The sequence below is a fragment of the Acromyrmex echinatior genome, chromosome 3, assembly GCF_024713525.1.
Source record: "Acromyrmex echinatior isolate Ae372 chromosome 3, ASM2471352v2, whole genome shotgun sequence".
NCBI classification, from domain to species: Eukaryota; Metazoa; Arthropoda; class Insecta; order Hymenoptera; family Formicidae; genus Acromyrmex; species Acromyrmex echinatior.
In genome coordinates this window covers 16,646,647-16,673,513 of record NC_141854.1, presented here as the reverse complement: position 1 = coordinate 16,673,513, position 26,867 = coordinate 16,646,647, and the positions used below count along the sequence as shown (strand labels likewise).

The window sequence follows — 26,867 nt, the reverse complement described above, 5'->3', positions numbered from 1 at the left end:
CGTATTTACATTTTTCGGATAAATAATAACCCGTATTCAAAATGTATTTTTATCAATCAACGTGCGCTTTTATTTTTTAAATGTTATAATATTTATATAACATAATAAACTATATGATAAATATGCGCTAACATCATAAGCGCGTTCTGAATATGGGCCAATATATGGGCCAATATGTAGAATTTACATTTATAAGATTAATCGATAATCATATTTAAATCTTATAATTTCAAATTTTCATACTTTAAACGCACAACAAGTCCTTACATTTATTTATGATAGAAACACAATAAACAAAACATAAAATATATTTCGTGCGTTCAAATTAAGTTCGAATCTCTTAAAATAACTTATTTATACATATTTAACTATTTATACTTAAGATCTCTAATGCGAGAATAATTCATGATCATAAAATGTCTGTTTATTTACCTTTAGGAGCGGAAATTTCCACATCGAAGGTCTCGGGTTTCTTCATCTCCGATTTCTTTCGATCTGGGGTCATCGCGTTCTCGACCATATTACCACCTACGTCGAAGTTTGTCTTAAGGGCGCTTAACGAAGGGCGCTTAAGGGTGTTCAACGAAGAAAGCTCTGTCTGGAAAGTCGACGTCGGCCCTGTTCCGCGTGTAACACGCAGTGCGACGGTCACTCTGACACTGTTACAAACACGGCCAAACTCGCGACACTTAGAGGCGAACACCTCGCGCATGTCGGCCAATTAGACCACGCCGTTGGAGCCCCACCGGCGCGGCTCCCAACTCCTCTCCCACGCGCGGTACGCTTTTTCCTGAATGCACCTGTGTGCCTATCAGCGAATCGTAAGTAAAAAGGCAAAGCGAAATGGTAAAGTCCAGTTAAGAACAATACTCTGCACACGTGAAAGATAGAATTGTCTAAAAATAAACCGTCTTAACCGATACAATGGAATATCTCGAAAGGAGCAGATTCCGAACCAATGCGTGATACTTGCGTGTGGCAAGTGCATGGTGTGCACAGTAAATATGTACAGAACGTCTTAAGGCTAACGCTATTTTCTTTATTTGTCAATCTTTGAGTAATGCGAAGTTAAGCTGTTTTCTCGCTTCGTGTCTTGTAAAAGCACCTTTCATTTACAAATCAAAATTTTTTTATCATTTTCTTGGATCATTCCTCCTTAATGTTTCAACAACCTTAAGTTAATTCTCTTTCTCAATTAAATTATTGGAGAGATCTTTGCAAGTTTTAAATCTTTTACATTTATTTACCACCATGTAGGACTGAATTTTACAAAAAAAAAGATGTATGTCAGATAACTCTATCGATTTTACAAAAAGTCGTTTGTATCTTTCACTGTCGAGCTATGGAATGATCTTTTACAAAATGTTACAGCTTCAAATTGTATTAATTTTAATGAATACCTGCTTTGTAATCGTAATATTTAATGGTATATAAGTTGCATGTGTAAATGCACGTTATTTAACACTGCCACTTGTTAGTTATTTTTTTTTCTTCTTTTTATTTTTTGTATATAAGCATTTATCTTTTTTCTTTTTCTTTTTAATGCATGTACATATTTGCATTTTAATAATGTTTGTTGACGTTGTATTATTCTTACATTTAAGAGGATTGTACCTAGAACGCCTAATAAATAGCGAGTCATTTATTCGTTCATTCTCTCTCTCTCTCTCTCTCTCTCTCTCTCTCTCTCTCTCTCACTCTTCCATTTATTATCATTATTATATTTGTTTTATTTATTAAAATTAACTCATTTAATTAACTCACCATTCATTTATTTAATATCAATAACTCAAAAATATTAATATTTAAGACATATAGTGCAAGAAAACTCATGATCATCAATTAATAATAATTTATAAATTATTAGAATGCTAATCAAATCTCTTAAAATACTAGCCATACATATAGTGCAGAAAAATAGCTACTAGAAGAATTTATGGGCAGCAAAACAAACAAATTTTCTAATTTTAAACAGTTATCTGATATGATAATCAATAGATCAATATGTGCAAGATAAGTTATTTAAATTTGAAAAAAAGAACAATATTAGCTGTTTCTCAATGTTAACGATACACATCGCCAAATCTACTCATATATAGTGCCAAGGCCAACCGGTAAGTAAAAGAATTCCTCTCGTAACTATTTATTATATTGTTCTGAGAAAAAAAAAACTATTACAATATTCCTTTGATGACTATAAATCTTTTATGTTCTTTAAGTAAATTATTTTCGATATGGAAAATTACAGATTGCTTTTTCTCAAAATTGCAATATTATATACGATCCAAATTATCGATTTTGTGATACCGGATATAATTAATCTTGCGCTATTCGATGTAATCTAAAAATTGATCACTACTAATTATGTCAGATAAACTTATTGACATAGAAATAAGAAGCTGACATATAACTGTAATTTTTGCTGTGATCCTGTTAAATGAATATATTTCAACCAATAACGAATATATTTCAGGAATGTTAATCAACTCTAAACAAATATTTCAGAAATGTAGTCAACTCTAAATCGGGACAGCTATATCAATATTTATCGCAAATAATTAATAATAGAAACTTATATCAGACAAGGATTCAGACAAATCGATACGATTGATATAGATACGGTTCAACAGTCAGATTAATCTGTTATACTCTATTATATCATATTATCTTTGATATAAAAATTAATTTTGTTCTATAATAATATATTTGTGAATCAATCGAATAAAATGAAGAAATATTACAGAAGACAATTCATTAAAGTTATATTATCAATTATGTGTCTTTCTTTCAGAAGTGTACGGCGAAACGTAGGTGAGCGTTATGGAAAATCACCGGTTCATATAATTCTTTCGCGGAAAGTCGATGACTGCGTGCGCGAGTTCGCTAAGTCTCTGAGCAGAAATTCCAAAGCGGACGTCTCTTAACGAGAACTACTTCTCCACACCGGAATCGTAACTCATTCTCGGCACGAAGACTCATTCACGAGGTAATGACTCTCGCGATGTTGTCGGAGTCTCTTATTTGCGGCATATCATCGTCATCGTCATCATCATCATCATCATCATCAGTGGGTCTCTGAGTGACCCACAGACCCCATCACTGTGGCCTCATTCGCGGGTCGATAAACTGGCACGTCGGCCAAGTCGTTGCCAGTAGCAAGTTATACCAGTCCTGTCCGTCCCTTCCACTTCCGTCAATCTTGGTTCTTAACATAGTCACCAATTTAAATGACGTAGGCGATAAAGAGATTGAATACATTGTGCGTGGCGCATCCGTGATAAAGACAGCATATACATTCTTATTGCAATGAAACGGCTAGTTAATTATGTAATAGCTGCATTGTCGCGTTTTCCATTCTACATTCTTCGAACATTAAATTACTTGTCTAACGTTTACAATATATGACGAATTTATTATTTAGACTTTATTTAAAGTTCAGCGAGAATGTACTAACGCAAATTGTAATATTCTAATTGTGAAAATCGTTAAATAATGTTGCTATTTATCGAAATATTTTGTAATAATTGTCCATTTAGATATTTCAAAAAAAATTGTGCGTATGCCGAAAGAAAATTTACTAAATCTTGACAATATTGAATAGTATTAAATAAATATTTACTTACAGTAAATAAATATTTACTCAATAAAAAAATAATTAAATCAAATTAATGGTTATATCAAATAAATGTTTACATTTGGTAAGAACTATTAGAACTATTCAAACAAATATTTATTAAAATTTAGTATTTTTTTGAATATGAGTATGATTGAGTTTGATTCAATATGAGTGTAATTGTCAATTAATATCAGTATAACTTGATAAAACACACAAAGTCGCGTCGCACTATTTGTGAATTTATTCGTGTATCACGAAATCGTAATGTATAATGCGTCATATTTTCGTTAACATTACGATTGTTTCATAATACACGAATAAACTTACTATTATTCCGTGATACACAAATAAGTGCGATGCGACTTTGTGTGTTTTATCAAGTTATACTGATACCAATTACATACACCTACAACGGTCCTGGTTTACGGAAACTTTAGACACGCCATAAAAAAATTTCCGCGGCGAAAGCGTGCTCGTAATTTTATCAGGTCGCATTTCGAGTGACGAGAAAGTGTAGCATCGCAACGTGTTTCCGTCCTTTTCCTTTTTGTCAGTAAACGAGCTATGTAGTTTAACCATTTTACCAAGCCGCGCATAGCAAAGTTTCTTTCCGGCTGGTAAACACGAACTTTCTTGCGATTTCGTTTTCGAAACAAAAGTCACGGTCAAAGTAATACGTCAAAGACCCGATTTATTATTATCAACTAATTGAATATATAAAAATCGATACATATTCGATTTTCAAAACTCCGGAAGTAGCAAATGTCTCAATAAAATTAATACTTTTAATAGATATTTGATAAATGTGAAATTCTCCGACATCGTGATTAAGATTATCTGAGATTTTGAAGTAATCTGCGCATTTTAGTAAAGCAATAGCGAATAAATAATTCCTAATACAATGACTAGGAGAATATAATCTTTAAATTAATTCTTTAAATGGCCTTATCAGATAATTGCCTTCACAGATAAATTCAAAATAAGAATGTGACGAGAACATCTTTCTCGAAAGAGGAAATTCGCAATCGTAGTTGCTTCCACGAAGTCGTATCTTGCGCAATGGATTATCATCTTGTCTACAAGTGAAATATTCGATCGCGATCGAGAGTCGTACATTTCATGCAGACTATTAATTATTAAAGAACGGTAATAAAACTAGTTGTTAAATCGCGCCCCACGGATTTACGGTCTTGAGATGATTAATTCTGAACACGTGTGATGCGATGTTTGCTCCTATCGATCGAGTGATCTCGTGAATAAGCACTGATAAGAAGCGGGAGGCTCGTCTCACGTGACAATCACTAACTAATCACGCGAGCAACCGATGCAAGCGACAAGCAAAGTCTCGGTCTATACGTGGCTAAAAGCGTGATCTGCGAAATATTTCTTAATTCCTCGTAATCCACGAGGAAAATTTATTTCAATAAATAAAGCTTAATGCAACATAATAATTGACTATTTTTATTCAAAGAATTTTATTATAATATAAAAACAATCTATGAAACTTTCGTGTGCTTGAAAAATAGATAGTACGATCGCCGTGTTGAGTTCATCATAAGTATAAAGCAGAATTACAGCAAATCAAAAAAGATTCTTAATTTTTCTTACATCTGTTATTCATTCATGTATTTATTTATTCATACATTTCCTCAATTTTTAAGCCATTTATCCGTTATTTATTTATTTACTGAAACAAGAAAAAGGATTAAAAGTGCAAAAGTAATTTTAAGGACACGTGAAACGCAATCATCTTTAGAGAAATCTGTTCTTTATTATGAATTAAATTGTTGCGCAATCATCTCTTGTCTACGTGAAATGTTGCAATGTAATTGTCGCGTATCTCTCGCCTTATAATTGCGTGATTTGCTCGCCTTAATTGCGGAGATACGCCGCGTGATCTCCTCGACAAGCACGATTTCGCACACGGGTGAAATGTTTGGGAAAAGTGAAAAGTTTTCTTCCGTGCACGTTTTCTCTCATTAATTGAGAATTTATAATGATTAACAAGAGTGCTCGTCAACTTACGACTCATTGTCGAATTCTCATTAGTAACTAAATATAATTTTGTTTCAAAAAATACATAATTAACGTATAAATACATAATTAACGTATAAATTTCGATTTAACATGCAATGTTTGCCTTTCCTCTGAAAAATAAATACAAACGCAGATGTATAAATGTACGTAATTGCAATGATTAAAAAACAAACTTCGTCATTGCATAATGGGAGACACTTGAAAGGATTAATGTCCATGTTGTACGCACATGGAACAGAAGTTTTCAGAACCGATTATATGAGGATTGAGTCTTATCGTTTTATGATATCACGATACAGCGTATATGTACAGACTTAAAACTAAGATTAATTATCATTTTGCACGTTTATTGCGAACAAATCTTCTATTAAATGTTTCGACGAAATATAAAAATTTTCCAACCAAAGGGATTCTTACATTAAAGCATCGTGTGTCACAGGAAAGTTTTATTTCACACCCCATAAAATTATTAACACTTGAATGTAAAATAAATAAATAAAGTATTTAGTTTTATATCTTTTGATTTGGAAAGAATTTATTAGGTGTACAAATGAATAATCCAAATATTTTTTAGCAGTTAGAAATTAATTTTAAAATCATTGATTTTCTCGCTTTATTGCGGTTATGTAGTGTTGACATATAGCTATTAGAAATGACATTAAGGGTGTGTTATGTGCATGATGTATCATTTGTCCTTGTTGTTCACTAAATAATAAAGAAGAATAAAACGATACATCATGCGCTTCATGCGCAACTCGGAACGCACCCTTAGTATGGCGATAGGCCCAACATAATCTTCAAAAATATTCAGTTCAATAGAATCAAACATGATAACAGATAAAGTGCATATTCTGTATGAATTTCAACAAGGAAAAAATGCTATAAGAGCATGCGAATCGATTTGTTCCTTTCTCGACGAAGGTGTTATATCACGATGTGTGCGCATTTTAGTTTAAGCGGTTTAAAAGCGGTGATTTCAGTCTGATCGACAAACAACTTCCTAGTACATCCTGTTCCTGGCTCTCGAAATGCGACAACGATGATTTGCTCGCTGAGAATTCGGCACAAACGCAAAAGAAGCTTGCACAACAGTTGGAAGTAACGCAGCAAATCATTTCCAAACACTTACATGAGATGGATAAGATCCAAAAAGAAGAAAAATGAATTCCATAAACTCACTGAAGCCAACAAAAATCAACGAGTGGCAGCATGTCTTTCTCTTTTCATAAGCAATCGAAAGTCTTTCTTATGGAAAATCATTACAGACGATGAAATAGATACTTTATGACAATCCTAAATGCAAAAAGTCATGGATAAATCCCGGTGAACTATCAATATTGGTCGCAAAGCGTTTCGGAAAGAAGGTTCTGCTCTGCATTTGGTGGGATATGAAGGGCGAGCTCTATTACGAGCTGTTGGAACTGGGTGAAACAATTACCGCGGACTGCTAGCAATGCCAATTAATCTGCTTGAGTCAAGACTTGGAATAGAAACATCCGTATACTGGCAAAGGAGAAATGTCCTGTGAAATTGTTACATGGCAACGCCAGGTCACACATTGCTTCCAACACAAAAGACATCATAATGAATCTTGGCTGGGACGTCTTGCAGCACCCGGCGTATTCACCAGACATTGCTCCATTTGATTATCACCTGTTTCGGTCGATACAACACGTCTTGTTCAATACCCACTTCTAATCAGTAGATGAGATCCGGAAATGGCTTGACAATATCGCGTCCAAAGACACAGCATTTTTTCGAGATGGAATTCGTCAGCTGCCTGAAAGATGGATTAAAGTTATAAAAGCAACGGTGAATATTTTGATTAAAAAATTTGTTTCAGTTTTTTTTAAAATAAATCTTGAATTTAACTTAAAAAATTTGGATTATTCATTTGTATACCTGATACAAAAATTATTTTTAATTTATGTATATCGATATATTGTATATCGAAAGTAAATCATATAAAATTAATACGAAAATATAATATATTGTAGCTTTAAATTATATAAGTATTAAATATCTTAGTTTACATAGGAGGGAGAGACTATCCTGACAAGATCTAAAAAAAAATTTGTTTATGTCAATTATTTTTTATAAGTCAATAAAATTAATTCTTATTTTAGGAATAAAAAAGTTATTACACAAGTTATTATACACAGTTATTATACAATATCTGAATTACAAATTTGCTAAGTATTATAGATATTAAATAAAAAAATATTCGATGTATATAACAATTTTTTTCGCCGCAGTATCAGTCGAATGACAGATTTCCAAAAACATAAGAGTGATAAAAAAATAAAAAACTGAAATATTTTTTGTAAATTACTATTATACAATATAATGCAGCGTAGATTTTTTGTTGAAAATTATAGAGAGAGACTTGATAAATCAACACTATCTTAAAAAAATTTATCATAAATGAATAATAAATTAACATTTGAAAAAATCCTACATTTTATCACAGCTATTCTATTTATACAAAAAAATATTTAATTATTTCTTGATTTTAGAACTGATCAAGTGACCTAAAATCACTACGACATATATAAAGTAATCTATCCGTCAGTTTGATTCAAATGGAAAGACTAAATGCAATCATCAAGTTAGAATAATTGTACTTAAAATAATTTACTTTAAATGTAGGCAAGTTATAGTTAAAATGTGCATCCCCGATGTCATTTTGACTAAAAAATTTTTTGATTACGTTACTTTACATAGACTTCAATTTGACCTGCACTCCTGAAATTCGATAATTATTACAACAATTACAACTATTATTTTACAAAGTTATCGAATACACCATCCGAATTTGATACATTGCATTAACACATCGCATTAATTGCAGGAACAAAATAAAACTTTCGTAAACAAAAATTTTTTTCCCTTACCTTTAATTATATTTAATTAAAATATATAACAATTTAGCTTAATATATGTTAAATAAATTTATCTGATATAATAATCTGATATAATAATAACTACTGTCAACACGAGAACATGTGTGTCAAATATGAGCGCCAGAAGTGCTCGGAATACAAACCTTCATTTCATGATAAGAAAACAAGCAAAAAAATCCTTCGAAAATAATATGCGACATTGGGAGTAGGCTAAGTCTCTCAGGCCTGTCTTTCTTTACGGATTTATAGTGCTTTAACTGCCATTATTGTCTTAAATAGTGCACTTAGAGGGATGAAAAAGCATTCGTAAGAACGAGGAAAGCTGGTGAAATCATGTCACGACAAGCACCCGAAGTATATAATCTGTTGACAGACGTTAACGAGCATCTATCATGTACCCTGAATATTTCACCAGTCGTAATAATGCTCGTTACCTTGATTGTCCGTAATTTTTTCGCAGATTCGTGATTTTACAATGTGCAGAATTACGCAAATCACTAGGTAATCATGAACATACCGAGAGATTATGGTACAATAAACGGTGAACAAACAATCGAGTCTTTCTACGATCCTGAAGAATTTCCGCAGTCAGCGGAGACAAGCGCGGTCGGGATGATCCTCATTATCCTGTACATCCTTGCACTGTCACTCGGCAATGACGTAATCGCGTCATTTCGCATCGACGACGTGATCGTAAGATTTATCGTGAACGCGACGCCCGCTCTATTCCCACCTTCGAGAATATCTCTACAACTGTGCATTAACTATGGCAAGATTTTCATGTTCATAATTTTTATATATTAGTTGCTCATTAAAGAGGGAAGGAAGCACTCGAAATTTATAGCAACTATTAGCTGTAATTGCAAAAAATAATACTAATAGTGAAAGTAAAAAATGGTCTTCTACAGAATGTTCCAAAATTCACAAATCAAAATAATACAACAAGAAAGTTCTCGAAAAAAAGTTAATAAAGTATTTGCGATTTTTTTTTAAATATGACGGTTTAAAATTGCAGACGGTTTACAATTACGAATTACAGTTAAACAACTCTGTCCCTGAGTTGTAGATATCGAATGGTGTTAGTGATGGCTCACGATAAGAAGCCGTTTAACTATAATTTACGATTGGCAATTTTAAATTTTCATATTTTAAAAACTACTGGTTGAAATAAAAATAGTAGAAAGCTTTTTTATAATATCTTATTTTTTTCGAGAACTTTCTTCCTATGCAATATTTTTATTCGTGAACATTGACAGCCGTATAATAAATAATACAAGAGAATTAATCAGAGTCTAAATACAAGTGTAAACGTGTAAATATGTGAACCTTATCTTAATAATATTTATTTTGACGCATTTATATATTAACATAAAGCAAATGTCTCCGTGTATTTCAGACTCTCTTTTCCCACTGTTTTCTCTTTCTTTTTCTTAAATCTAAGATGAAAAAAAAAGTGATATGCATGCTAAAAGATAAGAGATCCTTGAGGGATAATATATGGATAAATAAACTCTAAGAAAGAAAGTCCAGCATTAGTTATTTTCTTTTTATTTTCCTTCTTTACACATTTTTCCAAGACATTTTATATTATTGGAAGATTAAATAAGAGATAGCTGTAGATATACTTTTCTGAGGATTATTTAGGTAAATTCTCGATCTTCCAGGAATTGGTTTCTCTTTGGCAACACATGTAACTCTATTTGTTTTACATTTTGCCCATCATTCAATTAGCTTCTCTAATTTCATGATATGTTATTGAATAACTACGTAAATAAATGTACCTACTTTACATTTTTCGATAAAAAATTACAAGTCTAGGTAAAAGAATATATTATTGTATTATATATTAATTTTTATTTCGGAAATAATAAAATGCCAAAGAACCGATAGGTTCAACAAAATTATTTTCAGATCTATATCTAGCTTAATTTTTAGATACTTCAACAAAATCGTTCCTTCCAAGTATATATAATACAATTTCTATCTTTACTTATTTAAAAATAACGCAAAAGATATTTATTGGAGTTAAATTAAATATAATATCCTTTCGCAGATGATACGATCAAATTATCAAGAATATTGTCGAGCAACTACTTGATACACAATATTCATAATTCCTATGAAGAACTTAATCCGAAAATTTACAATAATTTAGAACATCAAAACCTATATATGTTGAATTTATGTTGCGATTACGCCATTGATATTTTATGACAGGTAATATAATATTTATATCTATTAACATATTACATTAAAAAAAACTGTCTTTACATTTCGCTGACACTTTGATTGATGAGACTCACAATTTCGTTATGGATCTTATATCAATCTTCTAATTTATCATGATTCATATCTGATATGAAATGATAGGCACACTCGAAAAGGATGTTCGTCGCTCCGACAAAGTGGCTACTTTTTCAAGATCGAAGAGCAATGATCGACAATGATAATAATGTCAATTTAACTTTTAAATATGATGACTCCGTGTTAGAAATCTTTAAGGATATGGCGATTTATCCTGATAGCGATGTAATCCTTGCGCAAAGATTCGATGGTGATTTTTTCAAATTATTATCCATATATCGACCAAGTTCACAGAGAGGTGTAATATGGGAAAATCGTGGAAACTGGACAATTAAAAATGGTTTGAAAATGAGCACTTTCGATGTGGCTTCAGCACGAAGGAAAAATCTTCAACAGACGGCTCTTAAATCTTGTCTCGTGGTACTTTGAAATATAATTGTCATATAAGTGCACTTAAACACCAACGAGATGCCAAAGCATTCTACAAGCTAATAAAATATCTATATAACATTTAATATTAGACAAAAACCAAGTACTAGCGACGTCCATAATAAAATTTCAAAAATGCTATGATGCTATAATCTCTTTTAAGTGCTAATTTTTTTTTTAACAAAAGAGATATTTTCTTTTAAGATTTATTGTTATTGCACACAGATGACGGATCCTAACACCATCAACCATTTGACTGACTTCAAAGATAAATCCGTAGATCCTGTCACAAAGGCTAATTATCCGTGGATACTGCATTTAGTGAACCGAATGAATGCAACGTGAGTTTGACCTTCAACATCACACCAACGGCCAAATATTTTGTTAGGGTGTTTGAAATAAATCCATGAAACGGAGATAATTTAGAACGAATTGTCTTGCCAATTTTAAAATCATGAATGCAAGCTTTCAAACGACGTAATAAATTCGAGCTCAAGGTTAATTAATGAGGTTACAGCGAAGTAATCAAGCGATATACCTTCATACGTCAAAAACAATGATAAATTGATTTAACCGGAAAATTACATGATCAGATACATGAATGGATCGTTTCGTTTAATCAAATAAATATGGCATATTTATTAATTATCATAACAGACATTTGCATGATTACTGCATGTACTCTCGTATCTAATTGTGGTGTTGGCTACTTAAAGTCCAAAATTTATTACTAAATTCGTAAATATTACGACATAACTTTTTAAATCTTTTCTCTCGTCTATAATAATCGTATAAATACTCGCACAAAAATATTTAATTAAAGATGAAGCGACTTTTTATATAAACTTTTTTGAATATTAATTTGTATATTTTTTATTTGAATCTATTACCTGATCAATACATCTTTCTTTAATATCAAATAAATTAAGAATTTTGATTAAATAACCATTTTTAACCATTAAAAAAAAACTGATGTAAAAAATCATTATTTACTTTCATGAACACGAGATACGATATGACGAATTTGCGGATTGAAATACAGCCCAGCAAACATAGATACAAATGATATAATATGACATAAATATGTACAAATATACACATTTGATATTTATATATATATATGACAGCTGTATTTGGTATTCGTTAAAATATTGTATTAATCGACGACTAAAAATTCTATACTTTTGCTTTAGGATAAGTTTCGAAGTCACGAACAGCTGGGGATATCGCACTGAGAATGGTTCTTGGAGCGGAATGATCGGGATGTTGGAACGGCGTGAAATTGATATCGGCGGTACCGCCACATTTCTCGTACCGGAACGTATCGGTGTTGTGCAATATGTTCAATTGTATACACATACGAGGTAACACTTTTATTTATTAAATTGATTTTCTATATCTTTTTTCTAAAGGCAACATTTGGGAAAGGCTGGAAATAATTAAAATTTCAGTTAAAGTTAATAATTTAGCTTTTATTACTGAAAAAAAAATTAAACTGCTATTAATTTTAACTTTTTATTATAATTCTTCATTTTATTATTAGGTGTTGGAATTAATTCGTAGCGTTTTACAAGTGATGGGAAGTACTTTCATTAATGTATTTTTTAATGCTCATGTGAAATAAATAACATTCTTTCATTTAAAAACGCTACGAATTAATTCCAACACCTAATATATTGTTATTGATATTTTATACAAATCTATATAGCTCACGTTTCATATTTCGGCGACCTTTACTGTCGACTGTGAGCAACATATTTATTCTGCCTTTTCAACGAAACGTCTGGATAGCAATTGCAGTATTTCTCGTTTTGGTCTTCTGTTTGCTCTATTTATCCATTAAATGGGAATACAATCGCGATAGAATATCAAAGTCAGCAGCCTACTGGAATCAATTAAATCCCAGCAAGCCAACAGTCAGCGATAATCTTCTCATTCTTTTAGGCGCATTTTCTCAGCAAGGTAGAGAAACAATTTTCGGTAATATAATCGTAGACAGGAATATTACTAACATGATTCTCAAATATTATTCAAAAATCCCTAAGACATCAAATTTTATCTTTCTCGTGCAAATACGTAACCGTAATATTTACTATACTTTACGATGGATTAAATTATTTTCATTTCGTTTCCACATAAAATTTCTAAAATTATTGTATTCTGATAGGATATTCGTTCGAGCCCTACAGAGTTTCATCTCGAATTGTTACTCTTATGTTATTGCTGGTCTCGTTGAGTCTCTATGCAGCTTATACAGCAAATATCGTGAGTTTGCTGCAGTCTACTACAGATTCTATCAAAACTCTTCGGGATCTCTTAAACAGTCCTTTAAAGCTGGGCGTGCAGGATGTAGTATATAATAGACATTACTTTAAGGTCGGTAAATAAAAAAATCGCGAAAATTAATAATATAAGAACTCTTATTGTATTATGTAATAATTACAATTATATAATTTATTATGAAACATTTCGATTTTTATTACGGCGTAAAAACTATTAACTATATAGTAAGAGATACAAAAACAGATAAGTTCTTTGTGGGATGACAGTCTTTCCAAGACTCCGTTAGGAAGACAATACTGAAACAACGAATCGAGCCAAAAGGAAGGAAATCTAATTGGATGTCTGTAGAAGAAGGTGTACGTCGCGTAAGAAACGAACTCTTCGCATTTCATGGTGAAATTGGTACGGTTTACCAACTGATGCAAGACACGTATTTGGAGGAGCAGAAGTGCGGTTTAACTGAAATCGATTTCCTAAATGTCTTATATCCGCTTCTTGTGATACAAGAGCAATCACCTTACTCAGAAATAATAAAAAATGGGTAAATAGGTGCCTTTAATTATATTCACGTAGACGTAGAATTTTTAAATCCTTAAATTTCGATATAAAACTTTTTAAAGTTTAAAGTCTAACGTAAAAATATCACATAGCCTTAAAAATATTTTATTATACACGTATCCTAAAAACTATATTGTATGTACGAATCAATGACTATCTCATGATATAATAATTCTCGACATTCAGGAATTATGTATATATTTTCAGAGCTCTAAAATTGCGAGAATACGGACTCAAATATCGCGAGGAATATCGCTTATATACGAGAAAACCAGTATGTGCGAGTCAAACTAGCTTCATCACTATCGGTTTCACAGAATGCTACTTCGCGCTGGTCATAATGGGTTACGGAATACTTCTTTGTTTAATTGTATTTGCGTTCGAGTTATTATGGCATAAGAGGTAAGATTTAAAGGGATGCTAAAGTGACGTGAGTGCGGAATTTATCATTGCTTTACAAATGTATGAAATCTTCTGAATTGACCAAACAGGATAAAAAATCCTTTTACAGGATTAAAATAGACACAAAATAAAAAAGTGAGACACTCGATTTTATATTAAAAACAGTAAAAAGATTCAAAATCTTACATTTTTAAACTAGTAGAGCTATCACTCGATTTAGACAATTTTTTCTTATATAGAAGTTTTACAACTTGTATAAATGACATGATGCGGTACCGCTCGTCGGGGTATGCAGCGTGTTAAAATAGATCGAATTTACTCGGGACAGGATGACGTTTTTAAAAAAAATGTTTCAGACAATAATTGTAAAGTATAAATAGATCTTATCAGTATGACCTTAGGTGGCGTCGCCAAGATTAGGTCAAGATCAAATCGATTTTTCAAATAAAACACTCTATTCATGATGTCAGAATCTAATAGCTAGTGTCAAGAGCTTTTCAAAATACTGTAATAAAGTATAATTATATATTATATATTATTTTTCATTAAATTTAAATTATAATTATAATTTGTCAAGATCAAGGTCACTGGAGGTTATATCTTTTATTTTCATTTTTATTTTCATTTTTAAAATTGAATTTTTAGTGCAAAAATGAAAATAAGAGGAATAATCTCCAGTGGCTTTGTTCTTGACAAATGTTATCCAGGACATAATCTTGAACATTCAAAAGATTTTAGTCATCGGTCGAACACCTTGCGTATATATAATGCCAGCAATATTGTAACTTTCAAGTCTTTAATTCAAAAAGTACTTAATGAAAAATAATTTTATTACAGTATTTTGAAAAGTTTTTGATACCAGCTATTAGATTCTGGCATCAAAAATAGGACATTTAAAAAAATTGATTTGATCTTAATCTGATCTTAGCGACGTCATTCAAATCAAATTGATAAGATCCATAAATAAATCTTTTTATACATTACAATTTATGTTTGAAAAATTTCTTTCAAAAACGTCATCCTCCCAAGTAAAGCCGAAGTCTCAATCTTTTTTTGAACACCCAATAAACGAACAATAGTGAGTTTATGAAACTAATTATCAAAAGTCTAAAAAAAAAGATTTCCACTCAATTGCAATTTATTTGCATACGTATGCTTAGCGAAGATTCAGAACAATAAGCAGAGCAGTAATTACGTGTAGCAGAAGGAGTCTTGAGAGAGATGATGTTGCAAATTGTTAGACACAGATAGACAGAGAATATACAGAATAAAATAAACATATACGTGCACACACACTTGATTGTGTAACAGCAATGTGTGCTACAATATGTCTGAAATGATAATGCAGGAAATGGAATTAACATTTTTAATTAAAAGTTAAAAAAGTCTGTACTATCGATATCGATAAAGTTCAATCACTGCTTCAACATTCCCTTAAGAGAAACTTCATTATCATGCCTTGTGCTATTTATTATATTTTTCCTCGTAGGCAAACTATGCACGTGATAAAAGAAGTGTCAAACGCAGAAACCAACATTGTGGAATATCTTGGTTAAATGCCTGCAGAAATATATACTATTTCGAAAGAAATTCAGCGGCATCAGATTTTTCTGAGCTTTCTGTTGCACTACATCTAATCTAATTTTGAACTTCATAAAAATCTTGATTAGAATGATTTTTATTACTTTGTTCGATGTTTGTATCCTTTTGTAATAAGTGTGATTTGTCGATATTGTTTTAATGTGTTGTCATTTAATATACATATTAATATAAATATTAATGTAAAGTTATCAAACATGTGTATAGATCCTTTAATGAAGTTTCAACAGTCCTTTTTTTATAGAAAACACTGTGTGGAAACAGATTACTTATAAAATAAATGCGCACAATGTGATTAATAAACAAGCTTTAAGATTGTTTCATATATAAAATTTGAAATTAATTACTTACTTATTAATTATTAAAAAGTATGATAAATAAATCTTATCAGCTATAATGATTCACAGCTAAAATCAGCCGCGACAGTGATATACAGGGATTTTTATCTACATAGCACATATCTCCAGGGAAATGCTTTTACAACAAGATCCATTAAGTCGAGACATACTTAAATGCAGACGTATTTTATTTATTAAAATCGATTTCTTATTGATTCAAATATTCTTTATTTAATTAAAAAATGTAACAAAAAATATATACATTAATTATAAAAAAATTCATACTACTAATTTTACATCTATTCTTTTCAGTTGTACCTCTTTTAAATTCCCTAATTTCTATCATGTGCCCTATTTAATTACATATTTATTTCATCTTGCAGAACGCAAACATATAATGCATTTGAAAAGAAATCTTTCAACTGTATGTTATTGTACATGTACGAATAAACGAAGATTGAATACATGCTGATAAGAAGCACTTATAATAATTCTTCATGTAGTCTATCACGAAATCCAGAATGCAGCTCTTCTGCCAGCGAAACGAGTAAAAGACGACACGATTATTTTTGGTTACGATCGCGCCGTCTTCAATGTAACAATCCTTCAAAACGGAGTGTTTATCCTATAGCGACACAAGTAGGATTTATGAAGAAATTGCGCTATACTTACTCGATTTGGCAGGTAAAAGTTATAATACATACAAATATGGTATTATTTCTTACGTAAACATAAGAGCCAACCAATGACAATGTTGCGTTCAGGACTGCTCATTCTCTCACAATAATTTTCCATTATTAGGGAATTATTTTTTTCATAATTCATGATTAACTTTTAATCAAGGTATATCTTGTTCATTATATCTTTTCAATTCTAGAATTAAACCTCGGTTAAGAGTTAACTGTATATTGTGGAACTAGGCCTTAGAGGAAAAAATGCAACCCTAAGTAAGGTTTATCTTATAAGATTATTAATGCTATAGAATTTAGTATTTATCGTAATTGTATTAAAGAGTCACTCTCGGACAAACTGCTGGTCTTAATACTCTCTAAAACTGGTATCCATTAAAACTATCAATATAAAATACATAAAGAAATTTACTTACTCCCCTGTTGAATTTTTTGAAAGGCAGTCGGATGATAGCATTCTTGCTAATAATACAATAGCGACCTATCTTGACATTGGCCAGATCGCCTCTAATGATTGCATTATTACTTTTCCATGCAGCACAGTATTTTGCGAGTCACACAATTCAGTCAGCCTGCTCTTCTTATTTTCAGAGGCCTAAAATAACAAAAAAGTGAGGTTATATATCATGTTTTAAATATCTATGAATACGAAACGTTAAATGATTAAATTTGTTAAATCGTTTTTATAGCATCTGTCTCTTAACAACAGAGGCTATGACGTTATAATATTTCTTTCTAATTATAAATATAAACGTCTTATTAATGTCGCATGCTTTAGTTCCTTTGATTATTACCGTTTCAACATATTCAGCTTTATTGTAATAAATAAATATATTTTGTGGCTCCATCATGAAGTATCTTCTTCCTACACAATTGCGTTACTTAATTCAGTTTAAAATATTAATAACAATGTTCCGATTAAGTGTCATTCCTTCGAACATTTCGAGTTAAATTCGGTATAATCTAAAGTATCTAAACAGATTTTAGACGTGATCAGCTGACGAATAGAATGCATGTCGCCATCTATTGACAGAACTGTGCATTGTTTTCTTTTATAGGTCTGTTTTTTATTATTGGCACTTTGACCCGGTACAATAAATTAAAGTGAAAGAAACGTATATTTGTTTCATTTCAACTTATTGCACTGTGTGTATTAATTCAGAAAGTGCAATAATAATAACCAGACCTGGGAAAAAATCGTCGTGGATTTCTCAGCTGATTTTACAAAGTCATCTTGTTAAAAAATATTTCTATACACACTATAAATAACGTATTAAAAAATACTACAAAACAATGTTAATGTGTTTTGCTTATTTATGTTGTTTTCGGAAACGTCGCTCGGATGCCTTGGATTCATCAATTATCTTTATTCAACATTTAATATTAAACAAGGACAGATGATGAATCCGAAGCATTGAAGGCATCCGAACGAAGCTTCCGAATGCAACTGTACTAAAAAAATCTCACACACATCAATACTAACTTATCACGTAACTGTCAACAAAACTTATGAAGCAATTATTTTATAGAATTTTTTTCATAAGACAAAAGTTCTATACTGATTACGTCAGTGACGTATGTTATCTTACATTATGTTACTTTAATTAACATCATAAAAGTTATGAGTTTATAAGCAATTATATTGAATCTTATTGCTTTATGATATCACGTTATAGCATATATGTGCAGATTAAAATTAAGTACTGATTAAAATTAAGATTTGTAATTATCATTTGTATTTATCATTTTGCACGTTTATCGCCGTTTTAAATAATTAAGTCCTCTGTTAAATGTTTCGACAAAATATTTATATAAAAATTTTCCAACCAAAGAAGCTCTTACATTAAAGCATCATGTGTCACGAAAGTTTTATTTCATAGAATCCAATTATTAACACTTTAATGTAAAATAAGTAAATAAAGTATTTGGTTTATATCTTTCAGTTTTGAAAGAATTTACAAAAATTATTTCTAATTTATGATATTGTATATCAAAAATAGATCATATAAAATTAATAAAAAAAAAAATATTATATCTTTAAATTATAACATATAAACATTAAATATCTTAATTTATATGAGGGATCATTCTGACAGGATCTAAAATTAAACATTTTTTTTACGTCAATTACTTTTTAAGTCAATAAAATTAATTTTTATTTTAGGAATAACAAAAGATATTATACAATATCTAAACTACAAATTGGCTAAATATTAAAAATTTTTAATTAAAAAATATTTGTTACAATTTCCTCCGCCGCAGTATCGGCTAAATACAGATTTTCGGAGAAAAAGATGAACCAAAATAAAAAAATTGAAATATTTAAGTAACTATAATGTGGCGTAGAATTATTTTTCGTTGAAAATTTTAGAAAAAGACTTAATAAAAAAACACTGTTTCTTTTAAAAATAGACATATATAAAGTAACCTATCTATTTAATCTATTCATCATTTTGGTTCAAAACATGGAAAAATTCTAAACTGAATGCAATTATTAGATTGGAATAATTGCACTTATATAATTATTTTAACTACAGATAAGTAAACATTTATAAAATGTCAAATGGCATTATCCAATGCTACTTTGACTCAAAATTTTTTTATTACGTTACTTTATATAGTCAATGATTTTAGTTTGACTCTCACTCCTGAAATTCAGTAGTCATTACAACAATTACATTATTGTTACCATTATTATTTTACAAAGTTGTTAAATAAATCATCCGAACTTATATATTGCATTAATCAGGAATAAAACAAATGAAACTTTCATAAACAAAAGTTTTTTCTCCCACTTTTAATTATATTTAATACCGTATAATTAAAATATGATACTTAATAAAAATACCGTAAAATATCGTATTTAATTAAAATAACAACGTTTAGCTTAATATATGTGAAATAAATATGTCTGACATCACATTTACTGTTCAACACGAGAACATGTGCGTCAAACATGTGCGTCAGAAATATTCGGAGTGCAAACTTTTGTTTCACGATAAGAAAACAGGTAAGATAATCCTTCGAAACCCTATCAATGACATTGAGAGCAGACTAAGTCTTTCTATAGGTCTGTCGTTTCTTAGGGATTTATAATGCTTTACACATTACGTCTCAAATAGTGCATTTGGAGGGATGAAAAAGAGGAAAGAGAAAGCTGGTGAAATCATGTCTCTAGAAATATCCGAACTATGTAATCTGTTGACAGACGTTAACGAGCATCTATCATTTACCATGAATATTTTATCAGTAATAACAGTCGTTACTTTGACTGTCCGCCATTTTCGCGGATTTTACAATGCGTAGATTTACACAAATCGCTATGTAATCAAGAATATACCGAGAAATTATGGTACATTAAACGATTAGATTGATTCTCTCTATGATACTTGAAGAATTTCCGCAGTTAGCGAAGACAAACGCGATCAGGATGATCCTCATTATCCTGTGCATCCTTGCGTTATCATTCGGGAATACCGTAATTCGTCATTTCGACGATATTATCGTGATTTATCGTCAACGCGATGTCCGCTCTATTCCTTTGAGAATATCTCTACAGTTATGCATTAACCATGGCAAGATTTTCGTACATGTTCATGATTTCTATATATTAACAGTTCATATATTAACAATTTAAAATGGGAAGGCATTCAAAATTTATAACTATTAGCTGCAATTGCAAAAAATACATTAATAGAGAAAATAGCAAATGCTCTTCTACAAGATGTCCCGAAATTTGCGAATCAAAGTATTATAACAAGTTCTCAAAAATAAATTTGTTAAAAAAGTATTTGCCATTTAGGTTGACGGTTTTAAATTGGTCTTACTTACAATTTACAGTTAAACGGCTGTTTGCCCCTGAGCGGTATATCGATATAGTGTTAATGCGCGTAGTGACTCACGACAAACATTTGTTTAACTGTAATCTATAATTGACCAATTTTAAATTTTCATATTTTAAGAACTACGGGTTGGAATGAAAAATAGCAAAAAGCTTTTTTAACTCTGACTCATTTTTTTCGAGAATTATTTTGCTACGAAGTATTTTCATTCGCAAATATCGATACAGCTGTGTAATAATAAATCGACACTGTGTAATAAATAATAAAAGATAATCAGAGTCTAAATACAAGGGTAAATGTGTCTTTTCTGAAGATTACTTAAAAATTTTCGATCTTCCCAGAGTTGATTTTTCTTTCATATATAATATATCTAATCTTTATTTTATCTTTATTCATTTTGTCCAATACTCAAGTAGATTCATCCATTTAGTAATATCACTAAACGACTACATAGATAGATTTTATTTTACAGTTTTTGAAAAAAAAGTTACAAGTTTAGATAAGAATGTATTACATTAACTTTTACCTCGAAAATAATAACAGTTAAAATGCCACAGAATCGATAGGTCAACAAAATTATTTTCTTTATCTAAGATATTTCCATACTTTTAGATACTTCCATAAAATTGCTCTTTCCTTGTATTTAAGTAACCACAGTAGTTGCTCGTACCTTAGCGCCGAGACACTACCAGTGTCTCCAGATACAATTTCTATCTTTATTTATTCATAAAAATAACGCATAAAAAATATTTATTGAAGTTAAATTAAATATAATATCCTTTCGCAGATGATACGATTAGATTATCCAGAATATTATCGAGTAACTACTTGATGCATTCATGATTTCTACGAAGAACTTAATCCAAAAAGATTTATAATAATTTAGAACATCAAAACTTATATATATTGAATTTAGATTATGATTATGCTATTGATGTTTTATTGATGTTTTTATGACAGATAACATAATATTTATATCTATAAATACATAAGATGCCTTCGAATAAAAGAAAGACAAACATAACGAAAGAAAAACACACATAACACGATGTGATATCATAATATCCTTGTTCGTCAATGTTAAATAAGGATGAGATAATCACTGTGTTGTACTGAGTCGCTTGTTGGAAGGCACCCATTATATAAAAAATTTCTTTACATTTCGCTGACATCTTGACCGATGAGACTTACAATTTCATTATTGTTTTTCCTTATATCAATCTTCTGATTTATTATGATCATCAGTATTTGATATGATATGATAGGCGCGCTCGGAAAGAATATTCGTCGCTCCGACAAAGTGATTACTTTTTCATCAAAAAACGATGACCGGTAACGATGATAACGTCAATTCAACTTTTACATATGATGACTCTATGGTGGAAATCTTCAAGAATTTAGCGATTTATCCTGATAGCGACGTGATCTTCGCGCGAAGATTCGATGGCGATTTTCTTGAATTATTATCCATATACTAAGTCCACAGAGAGGTATAATATCTGAAAACTGAACGATCGAGAATGGTTTGTAAATGAGCATTTTCGATATGGCTTCAGCACGAAGGAAAAATCTTCAACAAACGACTCTTAAATCTTGTCTCGTGATACTTCGAAATATAAGTGTATCGTCATACAAGTGCACTTAAATACTAACGAAACGTCAAAGTAATTTGTATGCAAGCTAATGTAAAATGTATATAAGAATTAATATTAGACAAAAAGTAAGTGTATTAGCGTTCATAATAAAATTTCAAAAATATTATGACATTTCATATATATCTCTCATATATATCTCGTTTATAATCTCTATTTTAAGTGCCAATAGTCTTTTAACAAAAGAGATATTTTCTTCCAAGATCTCTTTCAAGATTATTTAAATTACAAACATACAGATGACGGATCCTACACCATCAACCATTCGACTGACTTCAAGGATAAATCCGTAGATCCTGTCACAAAAGTAGGATATCCTTGGATACTGATTTAACGAACCGAATAAATGCAACATGAGTTCAATCTTTGATTATCATATCTATGCCAAAATATTTTGTTAAGGTGTTTGAAATAAATACAACGGCGACAATTTGTAACGAATTGTCTTTATAACTAAATTTTTTGAAAGTTTAAAGTTTAACGTAAAAATATTACATACTTTTAAAAACAGATTTTATTGACTCATTATTCCTAAACACAAATCAATAACTATCTCATGATAACATAATAATTCTCAGAACGTTTGATATTCAGGAATTATGTTTTCAGAACTTTAAAATTGCGAGAATACGGACTCAAATATCACGAGGAATATCACTTATATACGAGAAAATCAGTATGTTCGAGTCAAACTAGTTTCATCACTATTAGTTTCACAGAATGCTACTTCGTGCTGGTCATAATGGGCTACGGAATATTTTTTTCTGTAATCATATTTACATTTGAGTCATTGTGGCATAAGAAGTAAGATTTAAGGGGATGCTGAAGTGATGGAATTTATTGACACATTGTAGACGTATGAATATCTTCGAATTGGCTGACAGAATAAAAATCATTTTACAGGATTAAAATAAGGAAGTGGAACACTTGAATTTATACTCAAAATGGAAGAAAGATTTAAAAACATACATTTTTCAGCTAGTAGAGTTATTACTTGATTTAGACAGTTTCATAATATAAAAATTTTACTTGTATGAACAAAATGATGTGGTACCACTTGTTAGATTATATAAACATAAACGAAGAATATTCAGTTTATGAAGTTAATTATTAAAAGCCTAAAAAAAAGATTTTCGCTTAATTGCAATTTACTTGCGTACGTATACTTAGCGAAGATTTATAATAATAGTAAGCAGGGCAATATGTATAGCAGTAGGTGCTAAAGAGAGATAATGTTGTTAGAAAAGATAGAGAAAGCAGAGAGAAATATATATACATGTACGCACATACACACATACACACATTTGATTGCGTAACGCAACAATGTGTGTGTGCTACGATATGTCTGAACTGAAATAAAATTGCAGGAAACGGAATGGACATTTTCAATTTAAAATTTAAAAAATCTGTTTCTATTGACATTAATTAAGTTCAAGCATTGCTTTAACATCCCCTTAAGAGAAACTTCGTTACCAGGCCTTGCGCTATTTATTATATCTTTTCTCGTAGGCAAACTATGAACGCGATTAAAAAAGTGTCAAATGCAGAAATCAATATTATGATATATCTTAATTAAATGCCTGCAGAAATGTGTACTACTTCGAAAGAAATTCAGAGGCATCTGATTTTCCTCAGCTTTCCGTTGCACTGCGTTTAATCTAATTATGAACTTCATAAAAATCTTGATTAGAGATTCTTATTACTTTTTTAGATGTTTGTATCCTTTAGTAGTAAACGTGACTTATCGATATAATTTGAATGTGTTGTCATTTAATTTGATGTAAAATTATGGAACATCTACGCCTCCTTTAATGAGTTTTCAACAATCTTTCTTATGTAGAAACACTGTGTACAATAGATTACTTATAAAATAAATATATACAACGTGATTAATAAACAAGCTTCCTTTATGATTGTTTTACGTGTACAATTTGAAATTAATTGCTTACAAAGTATAAGAAATAAATCTTACAAGTTATAACAATTATAATTACAATTAAAATTACAATTAAAATCAGCAGCAATGATGGTATACATGAATTATTATCTGTATAGCACAGATCTTCAAGAAAATAATTTGACAGCAAGAGCATTAAACATGTGCTGGTAAAAAGTGTTCATAATTCTTCGTGAAGTCTACCATGATCTAGAGTGCAGCTACTCTGGCAACTCTTCGATGTACGTCGTCGAACTGTCAGTGAAACGAGCAAAAGATGGCACAATTGTTTTTAGTTATGACCGCGCTGTCCTCAATGTGGCAACAGTCCTTCAGACCGGACTGCCTGTAGCGAGACAAATACGATTGAATATGAAGGAATTACACTATATTCATTTGATTTGGCAGATAAAATTTATTATACGTATTATGTCATTCTTCCGTATGGAAACAAGAACTGTCCATCGCTGCGTTCACGATTATAACTGATTCTTTCACGAACACGTGATTTCCTATTGTTAGAGGAAAAAAGGCAACCCTAAGCAGGGTTTATCACTTTAGAATTTAATATTTAGCGTAATTATATTAAAGAGTTGTCGCTCTCGTTTGTAAGCTGCCAATTTTGATTTTTTTTTTTTAACTAGTATCTATTAAAACTATCAATCCAGTAAGTAAGAAAAATTTTGAAACATTTCAGCAACGTTGAAGCAACGTTGTAACGCTGAAATGTTTGTTAAAGCGAAAATATAACATATATTAATATTGTAAAAAACTTTACTTACCCCCTAAAATAATTGAATTTCTTGAAAAGCGATCGGATGACAGCATTCTTGCTAATAATACAGTAGCGACCCGTTCTGATATCAGCCAGGTCACCTCTAATGATAGATTCAGATTGCACTGTTACTTTTCCATAGGTCTGTTTTCTGTGGCTGAATGTATATTTTTGGATCTTAAATTGAAAAAGGTAATATTTGATATTTGTGAAAAGTAAGAAACTAGAAAGAAAATTCTAATACAATTTAATGCAGGCACAGAAAACAAACTCTATATAACACAATATTTTTCGAGCCACAAAATACAGTCAGCCTGCTCACCTTAAGTCTGTTCTTTTTAGCTAAAAGAACTCTTCTTGCACGGTTCATCTTTCTTTAATTTTTCTCCACATTGAAGAGAAACAGAGAAAAGGTGAAATGTGACTTGAAAGGTGGTCATCCAACCGCCTTTCAAGAAGTTCAAACAAGCCTCTTATTTTCAGAGGTCTAAAATAGCGAAAAAGTGAGATTGCGTATCACGTTTGAATATCTATGGATGCATGATATCACTGAATAATTACATTTGTTAAAGTGTTTTTATAGCGAAAATTAACATATTGAAAAAATCCTACCTTATCATAGCTCTCTATTCCATCTATTTAAAAAAAAAAATATTTATCCTTATAATTTTGGACTCTGTCAGAGTGATGATCCAATGTCAGACATATACAAAATAATGTAATTTTAGCCGTCATTTTGGTTTAAAATATAGAAAAATTCAAAATTGAATGCAATTATCAGGTTAGAATAATTGCACTTAAGATAATTAGGGTTACCCAATTTAAGTGCTGATAAATTACATTTAAAATGTGCACCATCCGATTCCATTTTGACATAAAACTTTTGATTATGTTACTTTATATAATTAGTGACTTCAGTTTAACTTTCACTTCTGAAATTCGATAATTATTACAACAATTACATTATTGTTACAATTATTATTTTACAAAGTAGTTAAATAAACAATCCGAACTTGATACATTACATTAATCAGGAGCATAAAAAATGAAACTTTCGTAAACAAAAATTCTTTACCTATACTTTTAATTATACTTTTTTTTACTATCGTATTTAATTAAAATATAACAACGTTTAACTTAATATATGTGAAGTAAATTTGTCTGATAATCGCATTTACTGTTCAACACGAGAACATATGCGCTAGAAGTGTTCGAAGAATCTGTGCCTTTATTTCACGATAAGAAAAAGCAAGACAATCCTTCGAAAACCATAACTGCGACATTGAGAGTAGGCTAAGTCTCTCAGGCCTGTCTACTTCATGGATTTATAATGCTTTACACTGCCATTATTGTCTCAAATAGTGTATTTAGAAGAATGAAAAAGCATTCGTGAGAACGAGAAAAGCTGGTGAACTCGAGAAGCACCCAGAAGTATATAATTTGTTGATAGACGTTAACAAGCATCTATCATGTATTTTGAATATTTCATCAGTCATAATAACGC

The 26,867-nt window shown here is 30.6% G+C and overlaps 3 protein-coding genes across 16 annotated transcripts in view; 1 reads left to right on the top strand and 2 right to left on the bottom strand.

Annotated features, from left to right (window-relative positions):
* The window catches only part of Picot (putative inorganic phosphate cotransporter protein picot), a 40,386-nt gene extending 39,693 nt beyond the window's left edge, over positions 1-693 (bottom strand). The window contains exon 1 of the mRNA XM_011064269.2: positions 433-693. Within this exon, the coding sequence (XP_011062571.2) occupies positions 433-520 (88 nt within the window). The 5' untranslated portion in view covers positions 521-693. The remainder of the gene's footprint in view (positions 1-432) is intronic.
* Positions 694-737: 44 nt separating this feature from the next.
* On the top strand, positions 738-16,463 carry LOC105150883 (ionotropic receptor 84a). 2 transcript variants are annotated; one of them, XM_011064258.2, is made up of 9 exons: positions 9,425-10,773; positions 10,927-11,280; positions 11,515-11,630; positions 12,483-12,653; positions 12,998-13,251; positions 13,457-13,665; positions 13,839-14,113; positions 14,338-14,532; positions 16,022-16,463. In XM_011064258.2, exons 2-9 carry the CDS (start codon positions 10,942-10,944, stop codon positions 16,086-16,088), a joined length of 1,626 nt encoding a protein of 541 aa, XP_011062560.2. In that variant the 5' UTR covers positions 9,425-10,773; positions 10,927-10,941; the 3' UTR covers positions 16,089-16,463. The 2 variants fall into 2 exon arrangements, with proteins under 2 accessions (XP_087261032.1, XP_011062560.2); XM_087404906.1 differs by lacking the exons at positions 9,425-10,773; positions 10,927-11,280 and adding an exon at positions 738-2,986.
* A 176-nt stretch (positions 16,464-16,639) lies between these two features.
* LOC105150910 (dynactin subunit 5-like) lies at positions 16,640-26,801 on the bottom strand. Of its 13 annotated transcripts, none has more exons than XM_087404916.1 (10): positions 26,439-26,766; positions 26,180-26,295; positions 25,976-26,039; positions 25,686-25,893; positions 25,371-25,540; positions 25,013-25,126; positions 17,953-24,934; positions 17,575-17,753; positions 17,174-17,342; positions 16,640-17,094 (listed from the first exon to the last, which is right to left on the bottom strand). In XM_087404916.1, the coding sequence occupies exons 4-6, from the start codon at positions 25,731-25,733 to the stop codon at positions 25,021-25,023; spliced, it is 324 nt and encodes a 107-aa protein (XP_087261042.1). In that variant the 5' UTR covers positions 25,734-25,893; positions 25,976-26,039; positions 26,180-26,295; positions 26,439-26,766; the 3' UTR covers positions 16,640-17,094; positions 17,174-17,342; positions 17,575-17,753; positions 17,953-24,934; positions 25,013-25,020. The 13 variants fall into 13 exon arrangements, 12 of the variants coding, with proteins under 12 accessions (XP_087261042.1, XP_087261048.1, XP_087261043.1 ...); XM_087404922.1 differs by having other exon boundaries at positions 25,013-25,100; positions 26,439-26,765; XR_015544667.1 differs by having other exon boundaries at positions 17,953-25,126; positions 25,371-25,466; positions 26,439-26,801.
* Between the last annotated feature and the right edge of the window lie 66 nt (positions 26,802-26,867).